Source organism: Dipodomys merriami, unplaced genomic scaffold (assembly GCF_024711535.1).
Source record: "Dipodomys merriami isolate MVZ:Mamm:240054 unplaced genomic scaffold, mDipMer1.0.p SCAF_201, whole genome shotgun sequence".
Classification (NCBI taxonomy): Eukaryota; Metazoa; Chordata; class Mammalia; order Rodentia; family Heteromyidae; genus Dipodomys; species Dipodomys merriami.
This window is the reverse complement of record NW_027203394.1, coordinates 1,669,583-1,684,570: the sequence shown is the minus strand read 5'-3', so window position 1 is coordinate 1,684,570 and position 14,988 is coordinate 1,669,583. Positions and strand designations below refer to the sequence as shown.

Sequence of the window (14,988 nt, the reverse complement as noted above, 5' to 3'; positions counted from 1 at the left end):
TTAACAAACAGTTAAGACATTAACAAAAATGTATTATATTATCCTTGAAAGAAAAACGTTCCATTAGGATCCACAGCTTTTTGCAAGGTCTTTAATAAGCTACAGAACCTGGAAAAGCCATTGATTCATAACACAGTCCTGGTTTTGGTCTATATACATACAAACATAAATACACTATGTATAAAACGTAATTTTTTTGGGGGGGTCCGGTCGTGGGGCCTATACTCTGGGCCTGGGCGCTGTCCCTCAGCTCTTCAGCTCAAGGCTAGTGCTCTACCCCTTGAACCACAGTGCCACTTCCGGCTTTCTTCTTTTTGCTTATGTGGTGCTGAGGAAGTGAACCCAGGGCCTCAGGCATGCAAGGCAAGCGCTCTACCACTGAGCCACCTTTCCAGCCCTAAAACATAAATTTTTTGAAATTTAGACATGCTGCCAACTTTGGGGGAAAAAAAAGAAACTGAGTTTATGTTGTTAGCTGGCAACACACAGAAATTAACAACTATATTGGTTTAGAAATGTTAAATTTAGCCAGGTGCCGTGGCTCACGCCTATAATCCTAGCTACTCAGGAGGCTGAGATCTGAGGATCACAGTCCAAAGCCAGCCGAAGCAGGAAAGTCCATGAGACTCTTATCTCCAATAAACCACTAGAAAACCGGAAGTGGCGCTGTGGCTCAAGCGGTAGATCACTCGCCTTGAGCTGAAGAGCTGAGGGATAGCGCCCAAGCCCAGAGTTCAAGCCCCATGACCGACAGAAAAAAGAAATGTTAAATTTAATTTTTTTTCCATTTGTAAGTACTCCATCAAATATGAAAGGTCTTACCTACATGGGTCTATTACAGAAAGTGCTAAAATATTCTCTAACTAATGAAAGAAGTTCTCTACAATTAATCACCTGTAAAAAAGTGTTTGGAATGGCTGGGCACTAGGGGCTCACATCTAGAATCCTACCTATTCAGGAGGCTGAAATCTGAGGGTCGCAGTTAGAAGGTAGCTAGGTCTGTGAGACTCCCAAAGCTGGAAGTGAAGCTGTGTCTCAAATGGTAGAACACTATCCTTGAGCAAAAGATCTCAGAGACAGCATCTAGGCCCTGAGTTCAAACCCCAGTACCACCCTTCCTCCCCCTCCTCTCTCTCTCTCATACACACACATATACACAGTGTTTGGAATGTTTGGTTACATTATAAATACCTAACTCTTTATTTTTTAAATTTTTTGCAAAGGTGACTACAGAGGAGTTACAGTTACATAAGTCAGGTGTTGAGTACATTTCTTTTTGAACCCTGCCACCCCTTCCCTCATTTTCTTTCCCTCCCAACTCCCCCCCACCAAGTTGTACAGTTCATTTCCAACATAGCACCTAGTGAGTATCACTGCTGAATTAGTTCACCCTTTGTCCCACCATTTCTGTACTTCCCCTTCTAATTTTGTTTTTTATTTTAACTATACTCATCTTACCTTTTCAAGCAAGACATTTTGCTATTTTGCTAAAGAAATTATAGCAATCATGTGATAATCACTAAATACTAAGCACAGAGCTCCTTATTTTTATGCATCTTGCATAACGGGAACACTATTCATAATGAACACATTGAGTCTACGTTTAGCACAAATAATAAAATGTCAGAGATATTTAAAAATGTCTTTAAAATATGTCATTAGCAGCCTTATGACATAAAAGCTGACATACCAACTGCAAACAAAATATTCACTTTTTATTTCATTCCTCAATTTGGAAAGAAACAGTCTTTACTGCAAATCTATTAAAAGTACAGCTACAGTTCTGCAAATCTATTAAAAGAATAGTTACAGTTCTTGTAATAGAAAATATTCTCAAAAATGCAATAAAAATTCTTGAAACAAAGTTATTTTGTCTTGCTTTAAAATATGCAATGAAAAGCAAAAGTATGGATTTCTAACTGTTGGCAGAAGTGTATTTTTTGAAAATTGCTAATGTTTAGCTGATTCTCAACTTAAAAAGTTAACCGTAACAACGTAATTTAGAACACCATGAACATCCACAAAAATACTATGGTTTAGCTATTAGAAAAAGCAAATTCTTCATTAATATGTGCTGTAAAATTCACAAACAAAATTAAACTTGATTAAACAGGAAACTGCAAAAAGAAATGTACTATTTACTGTTTTATGTAACTGTAACCTCTCTGTATATCACCTTCATAATTTTTTTTAAAAATACAAAAAAGGAAATGCTAATTTCTGTAGTTTTACATTTTTGTTAAGAATTCTGACCTGCAAAGCTATGCTTTATTGTTTTTTTTAAAGTACTGTTTTTAAAGCTCAAAGTACATTTTAAAATCATGCCACTGAAAATATTTATTCAATGGATATGAGGTAAAATATAATGTAGTTTAGAGGCTATTGTTACAAAGAAAATTTAAAAATCAGAATTTACACCAGGAAAAAAAACCCAATATTATCTTTCAAACTTATTCACTAGCATTAAGCTTTCAAAAACACTTTTCTATACAAGTCAGTTTTCATTTAGCTAAATTGGTCTCCTTGGACGTTGAAGGTTTTTCTTGATTTTAGATATCTGAAGTGTACAGTTTATACTTATTTTACAAACGTAAACTAATCTTGACTGAGTTTCATTACTTTTTCTTTTTTATTAGCACATGTTAATTATACCAGATTTCTTCCATACAGGTAAAGGTGGTGGACAATGTATATTGTTGGTGGACAATGTATGCTGTATATTTACTGCACCTAGACTTGTAGGGCATTGTGATTGTATATACAGTGTTGTTTACCTACAACCTATAACATCAGTCTGCTCTGTAGTATTGGTATCTTTAAAAACATAATCATGCCTAATTTTACTTAACATTGAAAGGCACCACTGCTAGTCCAGGATCCGAATAATTACATTCTCAGATTTTTTTTCTCTCGTTTTCAGTGGCTCTACTTCATAGAACTGCTGCTTCTAGCCGACACTACTGCTGACGCTCTCTCCTATCATATCCCCTTCTCCCTCTCCTGGCTCTCTCTCTCTTTTGGAACCAAGCATCTGGCTTCCTCATTCACCGGGGACTCTTTCTGGCTAGCCAACGGATGAGTCAGGTTGTGCACATTTTCTGAGAGTACCTTTACCGTTACTTTCCTGATCATATTCAGGTGACTTCTGGGTTCTCACAGACAGGTATTATAACTACATCCAGCCCTACCAGGGAAGTGAAAGAGCTTTAAAAATTCAATAGCTTAAAAGAGCCAAAACTGCATCAGCTCCAGACTTTATTCAAGGAACAAGGAGCCATGGAGGGAAGACTGCAAATTATTCCTCTGCTGCTACTTGTCCAATTTTACAAGTACTGCTTTGTGCGCAGCTCACAAACTGATAAGGGACCCAATGTGATGCCCATGCTAGCCCTGAAAACGGTATCTACAGTCCTTATAAACTAGAATTTGTCTAATAGAAAAGGCAAATGCCCTATTCCAAATGAAGCAACAACAAACTGATTCTACCTCTAAAGCAGAGGTTTTTCACAATGTGACTTATTTCTGTAATTACTATTTTACTGGAACAGAGCTATGCTTTTGTTAACATATATTATCAATGACTACTTTTGTGCCACAGGGACAGAATAGAACAGTTAGGAGACGCCAAAAGCTCTTAAGTCCCAACAAAACTGAATGATTTTGGCTCCAAACTATAAACTAAATCTATTTGACGTATTCTAAGCATTAAACAGAAGGGATTGAATCTATGGTCTGTTTTTGTTTGATGAGCGAAGTAAAGGACTCTGGACTAGAAATAAGAACAATGCTTGATAACTGAAGGAACAGTTTCAATTAATGTAATGCAAACTATGACACCAGTATTTGATTGTAAAAACCTCTGCAATTAATGGTTAGTAGAAACAGCTTTTAGAATGCATAATGCAAGCCAGTGGTGCTCTTAATAATTTTTTTTGGGTGGGTCTGGTCCTGGGGCCTGACCTCTGGGCCTGGGTGCTGTCCTTCAGCTCTTCAGCTCAAGGCTAGTGCTCTACCACTTGAGCCACAGCGCCACTTCCGGCTTTTTCTGCTTACATGGTGCTGAGGAATCGAACCCAGGGCCTCATGCATGCAAGGCAAGCGCTCTACCACTGAGCCACCTTTCCAGCCCGCTCTTAATAATTTTTCAGTACTTTAACAAGATAATAATTTTTTAAACTTTTTTTTTGGTCAGTCATGGGGCTTGAACTCTGGGCCTGGGCACTGTCTCTCAGCTCTTCAGCTCAAAGCGAGCGCTCTAGCACTTGAGCCACAGCACCACTTTTTCTTGCCAAGGCTGACTTTGAACCGCAGTCCTCAGGTCTCAGCCTCCTGAGTAGCTAGGAGTACAGGCATGAGCCACTGGTATCCAGCTAAACTTTGTTTTAACGTACTTTTACTTAAAGAACATTGGTCATTCCTGGTATAGATTATGGCAATATTTTCCTATATCACAAAACTGAGTGTAAGTTGTTCTTAGCTATTCTCTGCCAACCATCTGACTTCTCACACAAAGGTACTCATATCTTGTAAAAAACAAAAATACTCTCATAGGTAACATGTTATCCTGAGTGTATATAAGAGGGAGGAAGTGTAATAAAGTTCAAAGAGATAAAGCATCTTGTTGGGCTCCTCAAATGTATGCATAGAGCTTAGTTTTGGAAAAGCATTTAAAATACTTTTAATTTAGTCTGTCTGTATAGAATACAATGGCCTTTCTAGTACTACATACTAATTCTTACATCTACTCCATATCATCTTAAAAACCTCGAAACCCAACATTACCATGTATGGGTCAATAAATCACTGAAACAGGTACAAAGCATAATGGCAATTCTTTTCTTTTCTTTTCTTTTTTTTTTTGGGGGGGGTAGTCCGGTCGTGGGGCCTGAACTCTGGGCCTGGGCACTGTCCCTCAGCTCTTCAGCGCAAGGCTAGCACTCTACCACTTGAGCCACAGCACCACTTCCGGCTTTTTTCTTTTTGCTTATGTGGTGCTGAGGAATCGAACCCAGGGCCTCAGGCATGCAAGGCAAGCGCTCTACCAATGAGCCACCTTCCTAGCCCTGGCAATTCTTTTCAAGTTGAGAAAGTTTGCTGTTTCAATTTTTTTGTTTTTTTGGTGGGGGGTGGGCGCCTTGGTCAAGGGGCTTGAACTCAGGGCCTGGGCACTGTCCCTGAGCCTCTTTATACTCAAGGCTAGTGCTCTCTACCACTTGAGTGCAGCACCGCTTCTGGCTTTCTCTGAGTATTTTACTAGAAATACCAGTTAACTCATGGACTTTTCCTGCCTGGGCTGGCTTCAAACTGTGATCCTCAGATCTCAGCCTTCTGAGTAGCTAGGATTACAGGTGTGAGCCACCACCAGCACCTGGTTGCTGTTTCAATCTTTAAATAAACATAGTATAGTTTTAGCAGTAGTGGATAGATTTTAATATTAACTTTCATGGCATTATGAACACTTAGAAATCCAAAAATTCTCACAGCCAGTCATTATACACAAATCACAAAGCAGCCTTTTAAAAAATATTTTCAAGACACTTCAAGCCATAGTCTGATTTCATATGATCAGCACTGACATCTTTATATTTTCCATACTTAAAAATGTAAGAGTTAGAACACATTTTAAAATGGAGAATTTCAAAGCAAAAGTAGTTTTGTAAAATGCAAATCATTGTTATAAACCAAAAGTATGGCTTGGTTAAAGGCAATTTGTCAATTTTCCATTAAGTGCCAGGCAAAATAAAATCATTCCACTCTTCCAACCCCTTGAAACAAACACACAGCAAGGAAAATTGTAAAAGCCTATTTCTAAAGCTAGTATCTTGCCTGCAAAACTGGGAGGACTATGGGAACTGATGGCTGAAAGAGCTTTGGAAAAGCCCACACATTCCATGGAGAACACCACTACCTGGTGGGGGCTAGGCATAGCAAATGGCCTTCCTGCCAAAGAAAGAAGAGAGAATGTGTATTTGGCACAGAACAAAAAGCGTAGTTCAAAGAAATAAAAATTATGATAGCAAAATATTTTAAAAAATTAAAACTGATTTTTTAAATCATTGATACTGGAATACCTTACAGATTAAAAACCACACCAGAAACTTTTAATACTTCATTTTCACCAGAAAACTATTTATTAAAAAAAAAAACTCCGGGACAAGAGCTTTCTATGACTAAATTAAAATTAATTAGATATGATAAAGTTACCACTCACATGAATAAAAGGAAAAAAAAAAAAAGATTGAAAACTGACCATGTAAAGCTTTTGCATGAGTCTGTTCTTTGCTGGACACACGGGCCCCGCCACCAAATACTGCAGACCACATTTTTTCATTTAGAGGATGGGCCACAATCCGAAAGAGTTCATTGCTGGAATGTGTGGCCAGGCCATGGATGAAGAGACTAAGGTAGACTGCCGTGAGAATTTCACAGAGCAAGATCGTAAGTCCTGACTGGGCTTCCTCACCAGAAGAGGTCAAAAGGCGAATTAGACAAGTTATTCCTAAAATAAACAACAAACACAGAAGCTATTGACTATACATTTTGTTTTGGGGGGAAGTACTAGGGATGTAAACTCAGGGCCTTGGGCTTACAAGGCTCTACACTAGAGCCACACCACCGACCTTTTTTTTTTTTTTTTTTAATGGTTATTTTCATCATAAGATCTCCCAAACTGACTGACTGGGCTATTCTTGAACCATGATTCTGTTCTTAGTTTCCCAAATAGCTGTAATTTTAAGGGTAAGCCAACAGTACTTGACACAAATACATTTTTGTCTGTCTCTCTGTCTTGATTAGGTTATATTAGTTAAACAGAAGGGAATTTCATATTTACATTTCCATGTTTACATTATGTTCCAATCAATCAATCTTACCCCCTCTATCATTTCACTTCCTAATTTTTGAAATTTTCTTAGTTTTTGAGAAAAAAAGACTATACTATATCCATTAGGATTAAGTCTTTTCTTCTCAAGTGTCATAACTAGTAGTACATACTAGAGTTAATGAGTAAATGTTGAGCTATTTGTTCAACTAGGTAAACACTGAAAATTTGCAGTTTGTCTCAAATCTCATATGTAAACTTTTTTTTTGGTAGCACTGGGATTTGAACTCAGGGCTTTATGCTTCCTCTTACTGCTGGATCCTAGCCTTCAGCTCTTTTATAGGCCAGAGCAAACAGGCCCTGCCTAGGAGCCTGTCAAAGCACAGCCCACTTTAAGTTAGGCTTTCTGACATTGACAGGATAATTATGTGCCACAGTGCCCACCTCTCCACTGAGAAAGGGCCTCCAAATTTTTCCTCCCACTTCAAATAACACAAACTTTTGACGCATGCTTTAAAATTTTTAAATGTGACAAAACACTTTGATATAATCAATATAGTTTTAGAGAATCAAGGAAATAATACAGAATTAAGTAATTACAGAATTTGTCATTATAGACGAATACAGAATTGGTATCAATTCTAGCAACATTAAGTGATTACTATATACTAAGCAATAATTTAAAAAAATCAAGCTTTTTGCTTAATATTTTCAATAAACACTGAAGAAATTAATATCAAAGAATATTAAGAAGACCTCATATACATTACTTATACCTGGCCATTGAGCTGGTGCTGTGTTGGGAGTGACTGCTTCTTCTAAGCTTCCTGTTCTCAAAGAATGTCGATGGGGAAGCAGTACTGTTTGATAGACCATTCCAGTAAACTGATTTGTCTGAAATGAACTAAGAGAAGAATGCAATACGTAAATCTACCATGAATTTCACATGAATATTTCTAAATTTGAGATCTAATTTCTAGGGTAATTTAAATACTAATATTTACTTATTATTATATTTAGGTTGTATATTCTGTAATTTGGCGCTATTTAAAATAAACTATCCTATAAAGTATAAATACATACATCTTTTTAAACCAAAACACACTTAAAAGACTAGGAATATTCATTAGTAGTGATTACATAGAACAGGTACAAATGGAATAAAAACTACATCACCATGAACAAGTAGCAAACTCATATATAGGACTTGGGGGAGGGGTTGGAGGGGGGAGGGGAGAGGGTGTTTGATGGTTCATGAACTCAGGGCCTAGGCACTGTCCTTGAGCCTTTTTGCTCAAGACTAGTGCCCTATCACTTGAGCCACAGCTCCACTTCCAGCTTCTGGGTAGTTAGCTAAAAATGGACTTTTCCTTTCTGGGCTGGCTTTAAACTAAGATCCTCAGACCTTTGCTTCCTGAGTAGAAAGGATTACAGGTGTGAGCCACCAACACTTGGATTTACTCATAGGACTTTAAAACAGCCTATCTGATGGGGGCAGGAGGTAAGCACATTCAGTTTCAATTCCATATTTAATGGCACTGAACAAGGTGCCAAGCACACAGGCTCCTGTAAGAGAATCAGGCAGGTTGTTCTGAAGATGAAACTATGCCTATGGCATGACTAAAGTTACCCGTTTGAGTTCAGGATAAGTCTCACCAAGCAAAGGATACAGTGAAGCATGATCTCATTGGAGGTACTACACCACAGGAAGTTGGGAAAGGAAACCCCAACACTGTATCTCTTGTGGAGAGGACTATTTAGACCTCATCTATAAGGCCCCAAACCTAGTTTACCTATTAAGCCTAAATAGAAAGCAAGACATTGCAGAAGAATAAACCAATGTCAGGAAAACAAAGCTAGGATTTTTGTTTGAATGAAACAAAGAGATAAAGAAAAATGAGATGGACTTACAAGTTCCAGTGTCTGGACAGAAAACTTCAAAGAATTAAAGATAGATACAATGTAGACAGAATGACAGCTATTAGTTGAGAAGGGGGTCTCCTGAAGTTATTTTCCTGGGATTGCCTTAACCCAGGACCTTCCTGATTCACGTTTTTTTTTTTTTTTTTTGGGGGGGGTCCGGTCATGGGGCTTGAACTCTGGGCCTGGGCGCTGTCCTTCAGTTCTTCAGCTCTAGGCTAGCGCTCTACTGGTTGAGCCACAGCGCCACTTCCAGCTTTTTTTTTTTCTGCTTATGTGGTGCTGAGGAATTGAACCCAGTGCCTCATGCATGCAAGGCAAGCGCTCTACCACTGAGCCACCTTCCCAGCCCCTGATCCACGTTTTTAAGAATAACCTTTCTCTTCTTATTAGCAAGGGGCTGAGGGGGGGAGGGGTAAAGGAGGGAGGTCAGAGGAAGAGGAGTGGATGAATGAAGACGGAAGGAGAGGAGAACACTTTTAGATAAGAATCATTGTACATGGCACAAAATTAAGAAAAGTAAGGGGAGTGAAAATGCTGAAAGGGTGACGCTGATCTTGAGGCACTGCATTCATAACGTGCTGTATTAAATGGTTCTTCCTTTGTACAACTACTTAAGATAATAAGAATATTGAAAAAGAAAGAAAAAAGATAGCTATAAAAAGACTTCACAGAATATCAAACAGTATTTTTAAAGCCTATATTATGGTGAAACTTTACAAAATAAAGAGAATACCCTAAAAATTATACTGTCTGTGAAATTCCTCTCAATTCCAAGCCAATCACTTCCTATCCTGTGCTCCTTAGGTTCCTAACTACCAAATTACAGTGCTCAGTTTAAATGCTATGCCTTGTTGTCATATATCAGTTCATATTACTTTTCTCTAACCAAACTGGTCTTAAGGAAGGAGTTCTTACCCTATTCATTCTAAAATTATCAGCATCTCTCACAATGTCCAGCAAAAGCCAGTGATCAATAATAAGATGCTAAATAAGTTATACTGACAAGGTTTACTTGAGATCGTTTATTATGAAGTCATATGCTAAATTTCAAAGATTAAAAACAAGTACTCAATACCTCAGCCATATGTTTTTTGCATTATTGAAAGGACTGCTATATATAGTTCTAAATTAATAATGTATAAAATATGATACCTCAGAGGTTACAGTAAACATTCTTACATTTCAAAAAGACATTTACCTGTAGTTATGACTACCACAAAGGCACTGATAAATACAAGCAGAAAGTGAGGCTGCTAAAGTATGCATTACATATACCTGGAAAAAATAAAACAAAATTAAGTATAGGATTTTAAAGTACAATTTTTATTAAGACTAAATATAACATTTTTTATGGTAGTCCTGGGGCTTGAATTCAGGGCCTGGGCACTGTCCCTGATCTTCTTTTGCTCAAGGCTAGTACTGTACCACTGAGCCACACCCTACTTCCAGCTTTTTCTGGTATGTGGTACTAAGGAATCGAACCCAGGGCTTTATGCATGCTAGGCAAGCTCTCTACCACTGAGCCACCTTCCCAGGCCCTAGTTGGCATTTTTTTTTTAAGTAAAAAAAAAAAAAAAATCTTTTGCTTACACTGATTTCCACCTAAAGAGAAATTTTTTTTCAAAAAAAAAACCCACAAAAAAACAAAAAAACAAAACTCAGAGTCTTCTGGCAGAATTATAAAATACATAGGTGCTATGTATAATTATTTTTCAAGAAGGGAATAAAGGGAAAATGTCAGCTCTCAGCTCTCCAGTAGAGAATGAGCCACATCACTAAAAGCATGTCCTTTAACACTAAAGCTGCTCTTTCCTTAAAATATGGAAGCACACACTAATAATTGCCAGTTCACCTATAGACAATTCATAGAGGAAAATGCACCATGTATTCTAGCTACCATAAAAAACAATGGCAAGAGACTAATACCGGGGCTGGGAAGGTGGCTCAGTGGTAGAGCGCTTGCCTTGCATGCATGAGGCCCTGGGTTCGATTCCTCAGAGCCACATAAGCAAAAAGAAAAAAAAAAGCCGGAAGTGGCGCTGTGGCTCAAGTGGTAGGGCGCTAGCCTTGAGCTGAAGAGCTGAGGGACAGCGCCCAGGCCCAGAGTTCAGGCCTCACGATCGGACACCCCCCCCCCCAAAAAAAAGAGACTAATACCTAGAAAGGAGTGTGGAAGACAGTAATCAAAAGGCACTGGAGCCAAGCATTTGTTTTAAGCAAGACCTACAGTAGTAGACCCAATGACTGGAAGAAGCTTAAGCTAGGTAAGAAAGTAGACCAGATGAGAATATTGACTCTCAACTGTCAATAAAATATGTGATTACAAGGTATCTTATAACTGAAAATGGTAAAGATCATGGATGAGAGATCACAATTTGTTTTTTCTCCAATAAGAATTCCATTTCTATTGCTCTTAAACCCCTGCAACCATCATATGAAATAACAGCAACAAAATAGGTGTGCCTGAGTGACATGTACAGTCAAACATTATTCTGAAGGGGTTTCTGGTTTAGCTTAATATTGAGATGAGCAGACTAACTGAAGCAGATTGGGGGAGGGGGGCACCCTCCCATCAACTAAGAGGCCTGGAGAAAGCACGAGGCTGACCCAGAGGAAACTGCTACCTAATTGCACTGAGCTGGGACACAGTCCTTTCTCATGTCCTAACTCAGATGGAAATACGACCTCTTGTTGGGTCTTAAGCCTATTTACCTTTAGATTAAAATTTACACAACAGACTTTCATGGTTCTTGGGACCTTAAACCTGACGTGGAATTAGACCAAATGCAAACACTGGAGCTTTACAGCCTCCACAGTCACTTGAGGCAAGCCCTTATACTCAAGCAATCTGTCTGTATGACTCTCCTTTCTCTCACTCCCTATATATACTATCCAGCCTGATATGGGGGGCTGGTATGCTGGAGGAAGAGATACATAGGATCTGGATTTTCCTGTCATACTTTATCAACCATCACTGCCTAGGATGAATGAGTCTAGAGATGAGCCAAACTGCCCAAACCATGGAACTGATAAGCCAACTCATGAAACCACAAGAAAAACAAATGATGTTTTTTAAAGCTAGCTATGTTTCAGGGTTTTTTGTTTTGTTTTGTTTTTTGTGGGTTATGGGACTTGAACTCTGGGCCTGGGCACTGTCCCTGAACTCTTCAGCTCAATGCAAGTGCTCTACCTCCTGAGCCACAGAGCCACTTCCAGTTTCACGGACTTTTCTGCCCGAGCTGGCTTTGACCCATGAGGAGACCTCAGCTTCCTGATGGCTAGGATTACAGGCATGAGCCACCGGCACCCGGCTCAGGGTAGTATTGAAGCAGCAAATGCTACTTACTAAGAGCTAGTGTGACATATCGTAACCATGCTATAATTTAAATATGGAATATGATTTTCTAAAATGGGCACAATATGAAGGAAATTAAATTTCAAACTGTGTAATATGCACTATGGACACATAACTATAGAGCAATACAGCAAAAGAAATGACAAAATTAAGTTACAAAAGTTTCCTGAGAGGACAAAACTATGGAAGTAGTATCCACTATCACACAAACAGAATCAAACTGGTGTGACATCATAACCTGTGACATGAACAAGAACCACATGATAGACCATGAGGGAAAAATCCAAAAGATATAAAAATGATCAAATTCAAAGCCATATTTCAAAGGACAGTAAAGATATCAACTGATAAAGTGGAAGGATATGGGGCATGAGATTGATAATTTTTTTTGTCAGTTGTGGGGCTTGAACTCTGGGCTTGGGCACCATCCCTGAGCTCTTCAGCTCAAGGCGAGCGCTCTACCACTTAAGCCACAGCGCCACCTCTGGTTTTCTGGCGGTTCAGTGGAAATCAGAATGTCTCACAGGCTTTCCTGCCCGGGCTGGCTTTGAATCGCAATCCTCAGATCTCAGCCTCCTGAGTGGCAGGAATTACAGGTATGAGCTACCAGCACCCAACTTTCCTTTTTTTTTTTTTCAGTTGGTCATGGGGTCTGAACTCTGGGCCTAGGCGCTGCCACTCAGCTCTTCAGCTCAAGGCTAGCACTCTTATCATTTGAGCTACAGCGCCACTGCTGGCTTTTTCTATGTATGTGGTGCTGAGGAATCAAACCCAGGGCCCCATGCTCTACCTTCCCAGGCCCCACCCCCCAGCTTTCCATTTTTTTAATACAATTTTATTGTTATTATTATAGTCAGAAAATTATTCTACTGAGTTTAAGTAACACAATAAGATAAACCTGATCCATAACTGGCTTTCTTTAAACAGAATATAAAGGTAGTAATGGAACAATTGGCTCTCTACTCTGGCCATAACTGCTTTCAACCAAGGTTAAACATACATCTTTTAGGCTTTTTATCCTATATAAGCAAATCAAAAGTATGAAGCCAAACATACTTACTTTATTGCTTTGGCTATCCGGATGAGGTGGTGAATCCAAGTTTATAATGGCATGTAGAATATCGTGTGTCAGATTACTAAGGTGCAATAATGGATTGGCAACTACTGTTTTGGCACTGGCTGTACAAGCAAAGAGGAGAGGCACTGAGGTTTGCTCTGACAGAGGGCTAGGAAACAGTGGGTCTGATGTTTCCTTAAAAACATACAAGAAAAAAAGTCGATAATCCATAGGTTAAACAATTCAGAAAATTCTTTGAGAAACTCCAAAAGTATTAAAAACTTTCTATTTTTATAAATATAGAAACTTAAAAACCTAGAAAGGATCTTAGGAGCTCAACATTTTATCAAACACAATTTAAAACACAACAAGGAGAAGCTCCACCCATTACAAGGCATTCATTTAACGCTATAGCAGAGTGAATTAAGCAAGGCATACAGCCTGATACAGAACTGCCCTCCAATGATAATACATACACAACTCTACAAGTTCCTAACACGATGGGCTACGTACAAAGGAGAATGCTTTAAAAAGCAATGGTCATAAAGAAAATCAAGTTTTAGTATTTAAAACAGGAAGATAGAACACCAAAAGCTGCTTCATGCATGTTCTATAATTTTTTTTTAATTAGTACAAGTTGCATACCTGCTGACATTCTTGTAAAAGCAAAATCAATTCCATTCTTACAGATGCAAGACCCCCACCATGGGAGCCGTGAAGTATACAGTAACTAAGAAACATTCTCAGGAGTGACTGATATTTCAAGAGCCACTGTCTCTTTTCCTGAAAACTCTCTCTCAGTTGTTTCGCTTTTGTTTGGTGGTGCAGACCATCAGCGTCCTTGCTGAATCCAAATTCATCTCTATTTCTGCCATCTGCGGTGGGCAGCTCTTCCACATCTGAGCAAAAGTCACATGTCCTCTGAAGAGCTACCACCTCTTTCTCAAGCCAGTGGTATAATTGGTAACGTAATTTTCCACCATCTATTTCATAGCCAGTAGATAAAGTACGAAGTTCTACTGTGAGAATCTTTAAACATGCTCTAAATTTTAACTGAACAGCAATTATATCTTCAGATGGATTTAAAATGTCATTTTCATCTAGGGTGCTAAAAGAGTCTGTATAACTGCTTACTTCATCTAATTTTGCATCTACTTTTCTCTGTAATGGTTTCAGTTCTTTCATGCAAATAGGGAGATCCTCATTTTCTTCATCATTATCACTGTCCCATTTTAACTCTAAAGAATCATCCTGAAATACAACACTTGGCTGGCTCCAATCAAAAGAAAGAGTGGAGTTGGATTGCTTCTCCGAAGAGCCCTCTGAAGAAGAGTCAAAACCATTTGTCAGTGACTGGGACCAGTTAATTGCAGAAGATTTATCTTCTTTTGCATCCAGTTTCACTGGAGAAGAATCTTTACTACTATCCAGAAAACCAGATGCTCTACAAAAAGGTTTTATTTTCTTGATGACTCTGGGCATCTTTGATAATACTTCCAAGGCCAACATAGGACAGCCAGCTTTTAGATGAGCACTAGCAGTAGTAAAGAATAACCTTCTTTCACTCAAACTAATGGTTCCTGCCAATCCACTCTGTCCTGGTAAACCCAGCTGTGCGGAAAACGTATCAGATGATCCAAAATGACGTCTCAGCAAAACAGGGTGTGTCCTTAGGTAATTATAAAAATTAAAAACTGCAGGATTACAGGCTGACACCAAGACTTGATCTGAAAGTAAATGTAAATTCATCTTCAGAATTGAAAAGTTTAAGATCTGAATTGAGTGTATTATATTGTACTTTATCTCTACTATGTTACCTTTATCCATCTGGTC

At 38.6% G+C, this 14,988-nt stretch overlaps 1 protein-coding gene across 4 annotated transcripts in view; it reads right to left on the bottom strand.

Moving 5' to 3' along the window:
* Nucleotides 1-14,988, bottom strand: part of Dmxl1 (Dmx like 1) — a 108,795-nt gene that overhangs the window by 44,987 nt on the left and 48,820 nt on the right. For all 4 annotated transcript variants that reach the window (XM_070031528.1, XM_070031529.1, XM_070031530.1 and 1 more), the window contains exons 24-28: nt 13,801-14,882; nt 13,159-13,350; nt 9,942-10,018; nt 7,597-7,724; nt 6,251-6,499 (exon numbers count right to left, since the gene is read on the bottom strand). In XM_070031528.1, coding sequence (XP_069887629.1) covers nt 6,251-6,499; nt 7,597-7,724; nt 9,942-10,018; nt 13,159-13,350; nt 13,801-14,882 — 1,728 coding nt within the window. The remainder of the gene's footprint in view (nt 1-6,250; nt 6,500-7,596; nt 7,725-9,941; nt 10,019-13,158; nt 13,351-13,800; nt 14,883-14,988) is intronic.